This window comes from Pteronotus mesoamericanus, unplaced genomic scaffold, assembly GCF_021234165.1.
Source record: "Pteronotus mesoamericanus isolate MK-2021 breed Mesoamerican mustached bat unplaced genomic scaffold, CSHL_Meso_final contig_166, whole genome shotgun sequence".
NCBI classification, from domain to species: Eukaryota; Metazoa; Chordata; class Mammalia; order Chiroptera; family Mormoopidae; genus Pteronotus; species Pteronotus mesoamericanus.
In genome coordinates, this window is record NW_026555066.1 from 1,818,896 (window position 1) to 1,831,073 (window position 12,178).

General features: G+C 42.4%; 2 protein-coding genes across 2 annotated transcripts in view; one reads left to right on the plus strand and one right to left on the minus strand.

The window, feature by feature from the left end:
- The first annotated feature begins 2,500 nt into the window (after window positions 1-2,500).
- Window positions 2,501-5,099, plus strand: USP51 (ubiquitin specific peptidase 51). Its single transcript, XM_054565744.1, has one exon. It carries the CDS (start codon window positions 2,501-2,503, stop codon window positions 4,730-4,732), a length of 2,232 nt encoding a protein of 743 aa, XP_054421719.1. The 3' UTR covers window positions 4,733-5,099.
- Window positions 3,317-12,178, minus strand: part of MAGEH1 (MAGE family member H1) — a 34,402-nt gene continuing 25,540 nt past the window's right edge. The window contains exon 4 of the transcript XR_008528506.1: window positions 3,317-3,371. The gene's annotated coding sequence lies outside the window, so the exon portion shown is untranslated. The remainder of the gene's footprint in view (window positions 3,372-12,178) is intronic.

Here is a 12,178-nt window from a genome sequence, read left to right on the forward strand (position 1 = left end):
TCTTTTCTCCAAGATCATGTTGATCTGTTCTTACTCTAAAAATTCATATAGATTCTCTTTGACCTCCTAAAATCACTGACATCCATTTTAGGAAGACACCTACAAGACACTACTCTCAAGCCTGAGAAAACTGAATCATAATCGTGAGGTTTAGAAAGGTCGTGTGAAACTGTCCCAGAAAGATTAAATGTAACATTAAACATTTTCACTGATAAACAGAACTATTCTTGGGATTGGACAGGGAGGGTAACGAGTCCTAGAGGTAGCAGTTCTGTTACTGGGGAGAGACCTGAGTCAGACCCCCCGCCCCCCGCAACCCTCGGGCTTGTTCCAGTTCTGCTTCACTCACAAGAGACAAATTCAAGTGGGAGACAAACATGTATAGTAGAAATGAGATAGCAAGTTTATTTATGAAACACATACAAGCACGAAACTGCAAGCAGGCACCTGGCTAGTCTGAATGCCCCACATATAGAGGAAATAAAGTTGATGGTAAGTTTGTGTCATACACTTGAGCCAAGGCTACAAGTGAGCACTCAGCTAACCTGAGTGCACAAACAATTGAGGTTCATGGGGTTATATACCTTAGTCAGCTTCTAGAACCCCCTCCTTCTTCCCCTTCTAAATCTTGGGAATAATGTACAGCTACAAAGCCTTTCTCAGTTAGGAAAGGCTCTTTGACTTAGTGAAATTGCTACAGAGGCTCCCTTTCCCAGCACAGTCTCAAGACTCCCCTCCACTAGTGTTATCCCTGCTTGTGATATTCAGAACACCAGGCAATCTCATCAAACCAGGCTCAGGATTGCTGAATCAATGGGCTAGACACAGCTCCCCTCCTCCTCCATCTTAATTTACTAACTATGTATTTAACAGTTTCATGGGGGTTGTGTCCTTGGATTTGTTAAAAGGAAGGAAAAAATCTCCTGAGCTATGAACTCCTGGAGGTTACAAATTGTTTTACTCTGCATTTCACAGTAGTACAGTTAAGGGATCCACATACGTTTGTTGTAAAATAACTTTTGACAGTTTCAAAAGAGAGAAATGTTCTTTTCTTCTATACTTTTAAGTATCAGGCATTATGCTATAGGCTGATTTTGAGGGGATTGAAAAAGAGATGTGTAAAAGACAAAGCTTGTCATAAAGATCCTTTAGTTTATATACAGTAATTTACTGTTCATAACAGATTAGTATTATTTTTAACAAATAATACAACTAAGCCTCAGAGAAGCTAGGTGTTTTATCTGAGCTCAAACAGCTAGCAAGTGCCTGGTTTCTCTCCTGAAGTCCTTGCTTATTCTTCCCTTCTGCACATTCCAGAATAACATTCCTCTCTCCACTTAACTCCCAGATATCCGACTCTGATGGATCCCTGAGGGATTCCTGCCAGGCAGTTGCCATCTCTGCATCCGCCCCCCACGCCCGCCCCGCAATGAATCTTTTTTTCTGCGAAACGCCGGCCTGTAGCCAGGTGAGGCCAGAACCTCCGTTTCAGAGGCTTTCTCTAGAATCCGTTGCTGTGGTTACTTCCAGCAGAATCTGTTTCAGGAAGAGGTTTGTCTGCAAGGGACAGCAGCGCCATTCATCATTACAGGAGGGCAGAATCCGGGGCTGGGGGCCGCACGTTGAGAGGGGAGGGGCCAGGGGGCGGCCCCCTTGTGACCAGCCCTGAGGAGAGGTCAGGAGAGAAGGCTGGCTGAGGAGCGCCTGGACAGCAGCAGCTGCTGACGTTGTGAATCACGCGCCTGGGGCCCAAGGTAACCCAGACCTTTAAACAAACAGTGGGACTGGGGGCGCCTGGTGGGGCGGGGGCGGGGACGGGAAGGGGCAGGGATTTTATGAGGACTGAACACTGAGAATGGGGGCGGCGAACGTGTGAACGGCGTGTGAAGGATCCCGAATTCTCGGAGGAGTCATAGGGAATGAGGGTGCTGAAGCAAGAAACGAGGTGTAAGAGGGAACACAAGCGCGAAGAAGCGTGAGAGGGCGCAAGAGCGGGGCTGACCAAAAGACCGCTTGGAGGTGAGGGCCGAAGGTGGAACACAGCCCCAGAAGCATAGGTAAGGTGGGAGCAGGGTGCCATTTTCTTTTCCAAGTCTATTTTCCATAGGTGCCCCCCTTTCAGCCATTTTTAAGGTAAAATGTTGGCCCAAGTATGTTTTAGGATATAAGGAATTAACGTCAGAGGAAGCTGTACCAAAGTGAGGCTACTAAAAGGCGCAGGAAAGGCAGTCAGAGGGTGGCGCCTTTTTTAAAGATTCCATGTCTTTCCACCCTAAAACTCAGGTCGTACCCCCGCCCCCACCTTTTCCACCCTCCTTCTGCCCCCCCCCCAGCCACCCTGCACCATCCCCCTCCGCCCCGGGCACCGTCCGATCGCCTTTAAAGCAGGTAACCGCCTCCATCTGTCTTCACACTAGCTTGGGAATCTCTGAATAGAGGGGGTGGAGTCGCCGCATCCGCGGTTGAGCTCCAGAGCCTGTGGGAGGGTCCCGGGGAACTAATGGCCCGCCGCAGCTGTGAAGCTAGGCACATCATTCACCGCAATCCGTCTCATTCCATCTACAGTCGCAGCTCGATTCCAGACGCCTTTCTCTTCAGGCCTGGCGGTGAGCTGATGGCCCAAGTTCGAGAAGCTTCCTTACCCTCCGCCTCTTTGGTCTGCTGGAGCTCGGGAGGTGGGGGAGGAGCCTTGCCCGAGGAGGCATCTGAGAAGGCGGGGGAGATGGAGGAGGAGGCGGCGGTGGGGGCAAGGAAGGATTGTGCAGGCCAGGAAGCTGAGAAGATGAAGCTGGAGCCATTACAAGAGCGTAAGCCCGCGCCTGAGGAAAACTTGACGTGGAGCAACAACTGCGGCGATGAGAAGGTGCTCCCTTCAAAGCCCCCTCGCTGGTACAGCAGCTCCTCGTCCCTTTGCCCACGCCGCAAGCCCCGCCCTCGGCCCCGGCTCCGGGCCCGCTCCCGAGGCCCGCCCGGGCCTTCGGCCCCAACCCCGCCCCCTGCCCATCCTCCTCCACTACCTCCAGGGCTTCGGCCCTGGCGCAGACCTCTGCGTAGATCCCGGCAGGCTCCCAGGCCCCAGACGCGGCAAAGCTGTTTTGGTGACTTAGGCGGCTCTGGGGATCGAGGTGGCTTTGGCGACTGGCTGCTGGAGGTGGAGTTTGAACAGGGTCCAGCAGGCTGCTGTCACGTGGAGAGCTTTAAAGTAGTGAAGAACTGGCAGAAGAACCTTCGGCTGATCTACCAGCGTTTCGTCTGGAGTGGGACCCCAGAAACTAGGAAGCGTAAGGCAAAGTCGTGCATCTGTCACGTATGTAGTACCCATATGAACAGACTCCACTCTTGTCTCTCCTGTGTCTTTTTTGGCTGCTTTACTGAAAAACATATTCATAAACATGCAGAAACAAAACAGCACAATTTAGCTGTAGACCTCTATCATGGGGTTATATATTGCTTTATGTGTAAGGATTATGTATATGACAAAGACATAGAACAGATTGCCAAAGAAACAAAAGAGAAAATTTTGAAATTATTAATTTCCACCTCAACAGATGTTTCTCAACAACAATGTATGGAATCAGGTGTTGAAGAGAAGCAATCAACCTGTGAGTCAAAGGAACAGGAGCCAAAATTGGTGAAGCCCAAGAAAAAGAGGAGAAAAAAGTCAGTCTATACTGTAGGCCTGAGAGGGCTAATCAATCTTGGGAACACTTGCTTTATGAATTGTATTGTCCAGGCACTTACCCATATTCCTCTACTGAAAGATTTCTTTCTCTCTGACAAGCACAAATGTATAATGACAAGCCCCAGCTTGTGTCTTGTTTGTGAAATGTCTTCACTTTTTCATGCAATGTACTCTGGGAGCCGAACTCCTCACATTCCCTATAAGTTACTGCACCTGATATGGATTCATGCAGAACACTTAGCAGGGTACAGGCAGCAGGATGCCCATGAGTTCCTTATTGCAATATTAGATGTGCTGCATAGACACAGCAAAGATGATAGTGTTGGGCAGGAAGCCAGTAACCCCAACTGCTGTAACTGCATTATAGACCAAATTTTTACAGGTGGCTTGCAGTCAGATGTCACATGTCAAGCTTGCCACAGCGTCTCCACCACAATAGATCCATGCTGGGACATCAGTTTGGACTTACCTGGCTCTTGTGCCACATTCAGTTCCCAGAGTCCAGAGAGGGCTGACAGCACAGTGAGTAAGAATGACTATATACCAGGAATCCCCTCACTCACAGACTGCTTGCAGTGGTTTACAAGGCCAGAACATCTAGGAAGCAGTGCCAAAATCAAATGTAGTAGTTGCCAAAGCTACCAGGAATCTACCAAACAGCTCACAATGAAGAAATTACCCATTGTGGCCTGTTTTCATCTAAAGCGGTTTGAACATTTAGGCAAACAAAGACGAAAGATTAATACTTTTATCTCCTTTCCCTTGGAGCTGGACATGACTCCATTTTTGGCCTCCACTAAAGAGAGCAGAATGAAAGATGGCCAACCACCAACAGATTGTGTGCCCAATGAGAATAAGTATTCCTTGTTTGCAGTGATTAATCATCATGGAACTTTGGAAAGTGGACACTATACCAGCTTTATCCGGCAACAAAAGGACCAGTGGTTCAGCTGTGATGATGCTGTCATCACCAAGGCTACCATCGAGGACTTACTCTACAGTGAAGGGTATTTACTGTTCTATCACAAACAGGGTCTAGAGAAAGACTAGTCTTACCAGACCACTTACCAGAACAAAGAAAAAGAAATAAATAGGCAAGGATCCTGCAGTGAAACAAACCTGCCTACCTATATAACAATGAGCACCTCTTCAAATATCACAAAAACCTCCTGAAATGGACAATGACAACAACACCTATATAACAGCACCTTGATATAAAGAACATATTTTACCATGGCCTGTGGGAAAAATGAATACTAACTAGTGACCATTCAGCCTTAAATGGAGGAGGGAGGAACGGTCAAAAATGGTCACATAAACCATAATGAAAATAATGTTTTAGATGGGGAGATTGTGAATAGACATGTTCTGGCGCTACTATATGTCATTTGTCCTACAAAAATATTGTGGGAAGTTGGGGTATTTATCAGCAAAAAGCTTCACGATGGGTGTTCCAGCTGTTGCTGACCAAATAGTTTGGGGAAAAAAGATAATATTTTGAAAGAAAATTTTAAAAGCTTTAAAAGGAAAACATTTAACATATTTTTATTTTAAAACAAAGTTTTTAAATGTTGAAATGTCTTAAGTTAGATATTTTTAAATGTTTTACAACTGAAGTTTTTTAAATTTAAAACTTCAAGATTATTAAAATAAGGCTTAAAAACATTTTAGAATTTCTTAGTTCTAAAAAGGTAAAATGAATAAAACGAAAAAAATATAAAAGTTTACTAAAAAAATTAGAGAATCAGCTTTAAAATTCAAAAGTTATAAAAGAAGGAAACTCTTAAAAGCTTAAATGAAATAAAATGTTAATATAAATCTTTTAAAATTAGAGCATAAAATATGTGTTGAAAATCAAAGGTTAGCAAAATTCAAGTAAGTTTATTAAGAAAGTTTTTAAAAATCTGGAATAAAAACAAATTTAAGTTGAAAGTTTTAAAAGGGATGTTTAAGACAATTCAAGACAAAAATTAATTTATTTAAAAACTTAAAATCTAGAAGGAATAATTAGAGAATAGAGAATTTAAAAACATGAACTTTAGAGAATTGAATTTGAGAGTTTTAAATAAAAACACTAAAAAGGATAAAAATTTAAAACCATTAAAAATAACATTTAAATAAAATGAAAAAGTTAAATATATTTAAATAGAAAAATGCTAAAATTGAAAAGCTTAAAAGGTTTTTTTTAAATTTAAGCATTTGAAAGTACATACGGGTATGAAAGAACTAAATGGAGGAGACAAGAATAATAAGACAAAGGTATTTGTAAATATATTTTTGAGTTTTATGTTACACATAAACAATTTTGTAAAAAAATGGAGACTATAATAACCATCTTTTTACAATTAAGTTGTGAGATCACTGCAAGGCCTCAGCCCTAGCCCACCTTCCTCTTTTAGGTTCCACACCCCATCTGATTTCCTGAAGGAAGTAGAGTTATTTCTTAAGCAGAATCAACAGCATCTGAGAAAGATGAATATAGCAGGGACTCTCCCTTTTAGAACTGCATTCATACAAATGATTCCCTTCTGAAAAGGGCCTTTTGACAATTTAGTGGCTTAAGGATTAGATTACAACTGTGAAGCTTCTAGCCTTGGTGTTGGAACCCAGTGGCCTGATTCAGGAAGTGGCAGGGTTCCATATCTTAGGAGCTCCCACCCTCCTCTCCCCCTCTTCCCTCTCTATGGAGAAACAAGACCTTTAAGTTTCCACAGTGGAGCTGTGAGTTTGTGTTTGAGTATTCTCATTCCTCATTCTCTCTTTTTCCCATTATTCCATCATTCATGCCTGGTTCCTGAAACCCTCCCTTACCTGACCTTACCTACACCTCTTGAGTCCCAGCCTGTAGGATTCCTTCCTTCACTATTCACTTGGTGGCTTCTACTCCTCCTTCAAGACTCAACTCACAAGTGACTTCTCTGGAGTCTTCCCTGAATGCTGTAAGCAGGTATAAATTGGAAAATTGTTTCTCCCTCACCTGTGTATCCCTCTCACAGTGCCTCCAAAGTACTTTGTCTGTGAGTACCTCAGTGATAGTACTTATTCTACTGTGATTCTACTGCAGCTTTGTGATTGTCTGCCCCTCTGCACCAAGCATTCTGAGAATGGGGGCCAAGCCTTATTCATTTCTGTGTTAATAAATTGTTGTTGAATATGGAGATGAGTTCAGTTATTTGTGCTATTCACACTCAGTAATGTGTTCTCACCCATTCATCCATCAAGTCCTCATTAGGTGCCCAGTGCTCTAATACAGTGTGATCAGTGTATTTTCCTCTAAGACAGTGTATCACATCCTACTCAGCTTCAGGGAATGGCTTAAGAAGGAAGGTGCTCAGTGAGGAAGTAGCCATGTTGTATGTTGGGAGTCTTGAGAACAGTGCAAGGAAAAGAACACAGGCCTAAGAATTGGTAGTAATGAGAGGTTGGGAGAGGGGAGGGAGCAGCAGCTGAAATACAGAGCTGGGCTCTCTGGTGAATGTGTGGCAACACTGCTCCTCACCCCAGTGTTCTTAAGCTCCTCACAGTGTCTTTTATAACTGTACCACACCTCTCCATGGTGTACCACATTAGTTTACCTTCCCAGGAGAGTGCACCTCACCATTTCACAGTGTTTTATGTCACAGCACATGACTGTGCAACAGAGGAGTGATGTGCAGTGCCTGTGTTTAGAAGAGACGCATAATTTGCTTAGCACTGTAGTCCTCCTTTGTAGTTCCAGTGGAGCTATGAATCACTTTGCCCTGCTCCTCACACCCCTCCCAAGATTTGAGCATATCACTCATGCTAGGCCTGATTAGAGTTCTCAATTCCCCGATTCCTCCACCCACACGCCTCCCATGAGAGTGATTCTTCTGAGGATGGCCATAGGACCCAACAGGGTCCTGTGCAATCAGAGTCCACTGCTAAATTGGATAAGAATAGACACTGGGAGAAAGAAGTGTCTTGCTCCCTACCTCTGCTCCCCACTCCACACCTCATTCTGGAGTCTTTAGTCTAGAATGGCAGCAATCTGGGACTCTGATAGTTCTATATCCATACCATGAGGAGAAAAGTAGGACTGGATGGGGAGGAAGTTGAAAGCATCGTTTGAACCTTGTGGATCTACCTGTTCCTGAAGCCCCAAAGTTCTCAGTTATGTGAGCCAATAAAGCCCTTTGTTTCACTGAAGTTAGAGTTGGGATCCTGTCACTTGCAGCCAAGGGTTTTGATTATATTAGCTAAGCTATATGATTAAGTTGGGTGCATCCTGTTCCTAAGGCCACAAAGGTAGAGAAGGTAAGGAAGAGTGACCTCAGATGGACTCCATCACATATGATTGACAAAACAGAGCAGGTCCTTGCATGCCTTTGAGAAATAAATATTAGCCACTGATCTGTGCTAGATTTTAAACCTTAGAGAAATGATGTAGTTATTCCCAATTAAAGAGAAAAAGGCGTAATAATGTTTCATGAGTACCAAGGCACTATGGTAACAGCTTTACCTGTACTACCTCACTGAGTCCATACAACAATCCTGGGAGACAATCATTACTGAACATACTTCACAGATTGGGAAAGGGAAACCGAATGGAAAAGTGATTTGCTTTAGTTCACTGTAGTATTTTAAGTAGTGGAGCAAGTATTCAAACCACAGTTCCCAAAGCCCATGAACTTCAGTGCAGCCCATGAAGCTCATTACACTTCAGTACAGAATACAATTTTTTTTTTGCTTTTTCTGATGTTGCTATGGAAGAGAGCATATACCAGAATGGTGTAGAAAGCAGACAGCTTTTGAGAAATCTGGATGTAGATAACCTGGAATGAGAGACCTGTCAACTGGTAACACAAAATTGCCCATGCTACAGGTGAATGTGCCTCTATGCCAATGGGCAATAGATCAGGCTATATGACTTTCCTAAGATACCCAGGGTGGATGAGGCCAAAACTCCTGCTCCATTACTAGACAGTATCACCCAATACCATATACTCGCCAGAGCACCAAGACCTGGCTGTAAGATACCACCTACTTACTGTCTGTGAAACCATCAGTTCTCTTGTTACGCTGGGTTTCCTTTCTAGCTTCAGTACTACGACCAGTACTTTCGGTGTCACTTTCACCCCTCACCTTCCATATGGTCTTACAAGAGTGCCCACAATAGCAGCCCCTTAACCACAGATACCTCCCACATGCCTGTTGGGGAGGAGCTTGCCTATTAGGATTTGGTCCCTAGGTGATTCAGTGTTGATTTGCAATGTCCAACTTCTGTTGTTTCTGCACTATTTTCAGTACCTTTATCTTGATTGCCTTGCTAACACAGTAGTAGCTACTCTAGGGCCAGGGTTGGAACTATGTGTTTGTAAACCTCTCAGGCCTATCACAGTATATGGTAGGTGCTTAACGTGCTGCTGAATGAATGGATGAATGAATAAATAAAAATAAATTCCGTTCTTCACTCAGCTTCAGTAGTTGACTTCATTTCCTTTTACCTGAAGTCAAAATACTCATAAGAATGCCTGATTTACCCCCACCACCTATATTAACACACTTCTGTCTGCATCCGTCCTCCACACTTTTACTGTGGTTTCAGAGGAAAAAGAATCCTGCTTTTTTTCTGATGCTGCACCACTAGCCTCCTTCCTATGACCCATTCCTGCAAGTCAAGGGGCCTTGCTCCCACACTTTTCTGTCTATTCCAGCAGCAGCCATGTTTTTTTTTTTCTAGACAGTTATATTCAGCAACTAGACATCCTAGACTTTCTATGATGGTTCTTCAAAAACAATGTCCCATCATCTCTATAAGTTATTAGAAATGTCCCCCAAATCTTAATACTTCCTCCTGCAGTGTACATTGTCCCCAGAAGAGACCAAAAAATCTGTGCAAGGTCTTGATTTGGGTTTCACATTTAAAACATTTCATAGTATTTGCATGATGATTCTGTCCACGATATTCTTTCTTTCTTTATTTTATATATTGTTCAATTACAGTTATCCCACATTTTCCAGCACAGCCCCTCCCACAGGGAATCCCCATCCCGTTGCCCTTGCCTGTGTGTCTTCTATACATGTTTGTGACTTGCTTCTTCCCCTTTTTTCCCCTGTTATCCCCACCCCCTCCCTCACTGGTCACTATAGTTTGTTTTTTATTTCGATGTCTCTGGTTCTATTCTGCTTGTTTCTCTGTTTTGATGATTAGGGTCCACTTATAGGTGAGATCATATGGTACTTGTCTTTCTCTGCCTGGCTTATTTCATTTAGCATAATGCTTCATAGTTCCATCCATACTGTCATGAATAGTAGGAGTTTCTTCTTTCTTTCTGCTGCATAGTATGCCATTGAATAAATGTACCATAGTTTTTTGAGCCACTCATTTACTGATGGGCACTTAGGCTGTTTCCAACACTTGGCTATTGTAAATAATGATGCTATGAACACTGGGGTGTCTAGGTTCTTTAGAATTGGTGTTTCAGGATTCTTAAGGTATAATCCCAGCAGTGGAATCACTGGATCAAAAGGCAGTTCCATTGTTAGTCTTTTGAGGAAATTCCATACTGTTTTCATGAGTGACTGCACCAGTCTGCATTCCCACCAACAGTATACAAGGGTTTCCTTTTCTCCACCACCTTGCCAGCACATGCTGTTTGTTGATTTGTTAATGATGGCCATTCTGATTGGTGCGAAGTGGTATCTCATTGTGGTTTTAATTTGTATCTCACTGATAGCTAGTGATGTTGAGCCTTTTTTCATGTGTCTATGCGCCCTTTGTATGTTTTTCTTAGAGAAATGTGTATTCAGGTCCTCTGCCCATTTTACAATTGGATTGCTTGTCTTCCAGGTGTGGAGTCATGTGAGTTCTTTATATATTTTGGAGATAAAACCCTTGTCCAAGGTACCATTGGCAAATATGTTTTCCCATGTGGTTGCTTCCCATTCCATTTTGTTGATGTTTTCTTTAGCTGTGCAGAAGCTTTTTACTTTGATGTAGTCCCATTTGTTTATTCTTTCCTTTATATGCCTTGCCCTAGGGGATGTGTTGGTGAAAATATTGCTGCATGGGATATGAAATTTTCCTGCCTGTGTTCCCCTCTAGGACTTTTATGGTATCATGACCTATTTTTAAGTCTTTTATCAATCTTGAGGTTATCTTTGTGTATTGTGTAACTTGGTGGTCTAGTTTCTTTCTTTCTTTCTTTTTCTTTTCTTTTTTTTTTTTTTTTGCATGTGCCTGTGCAGATCTCCCAACACCATTTGTTGAAGAGGCTATTTTTACTCCATTTTATGCTCCAGCCCCCTTTGTCAAATATTAACTGACCATATTGACATGGGTTTATTTCTGGGCTCTCTATTCTGTTCCATTGTTCTGTGTGTCTGTTCTGTGTGTCTGTTCTTATGCCAGTACCAGACTATTTTGATGGTAGTGGCCTTGTAATATAGTTTGATGCCAGGTATTGTGATCCCTCCTACTTTGTTCTTCTTTCAAAATTATTCAAAATTGCTGAGGCTTTTCAGGATCATTTATGGTCCCATATAAATTTTTGAAATATTCTGTATATGTGGAATATGTCATTGATTTTGAAGGGACTGCATTGAATCTACAGATTGCTTTGGGTAGTATGGACATTTTAATGGTGTTAAGTCTTCCAATCTATGAACATGGTATGTGGTTCCATTTATTTGTGTCTTCCTTAATTTCTTTCTTCAGTATTGTGTAGTTTTCTGAGTACAGGTCTTTTATCTCCTTGGTTAAGTTTATTGCTAGGTATTTTATTTTTCTTGTTGCTATAGCAAATGGGATTTTCCCCCTAATATTTGTTTCTGATACTTCATTGATAGTGTACAAAGATGCTTTTGATTTCTGAACATTGACTTTGTATCCCAGTTTTGCCAAATTCACTTATTAGGTTGTGTCATTTTTTGGTGGAGTCTATAGGGTTTTCTGTGTACCCTATCATGTCATCTGCAAACAGTGACAATTTTACTTCCTCCTTTCCAATTTGGATGTCTTTTATTTTTTTTTCTTGTCTGATTGCTGTGGCTAGAACTTCCAATACTATGTTGAATAGAAGTGGTAAAAATGGATACCCTTGTCTTGTTCCTGCACTTAATGGGAAAACCTTTAGTTTTTGCCCATTGAGTATGATGTTGGCTGTAGGTTTCTTGAACATGGCCTTTATTATGTTGAGGTATGTATGCTCCCTCTATTCCCACTTTTCTGAGTGTTTTCATCATAAATGGGTGCTGTACTGATATTATTTCTTTCATTCCTTTCACTGCCATAGTTTTCTAGACATATTCTTCTTATGTCATTTCCACTTACCTCCATTTACAAGCTGGCCCTCAACAAACTGAACCACAGGCAGGGCTCCATTTACCTCCTATACCATTTTTAGTCCTCCACATGGCTTCTGCCTTTATCACTCTATTGAAACTACTCTTGAGTGAGTTCAAAATGATTGACTTTTTCAAAGTTCTTAATTTTGCCATGTTGGCTACCACTCTGTGTATGCTCCCCTTTTCTTA

What these genes read in the sequence shown, in the direction of transcription:
- USP51 (XM_054565744.1), top strand. Translation starts at nt 2,501, where the DNA reads ATGGCCCGCCGCAGCTGTGAAGCTAGGCACATCATTCACCGCAATCCG.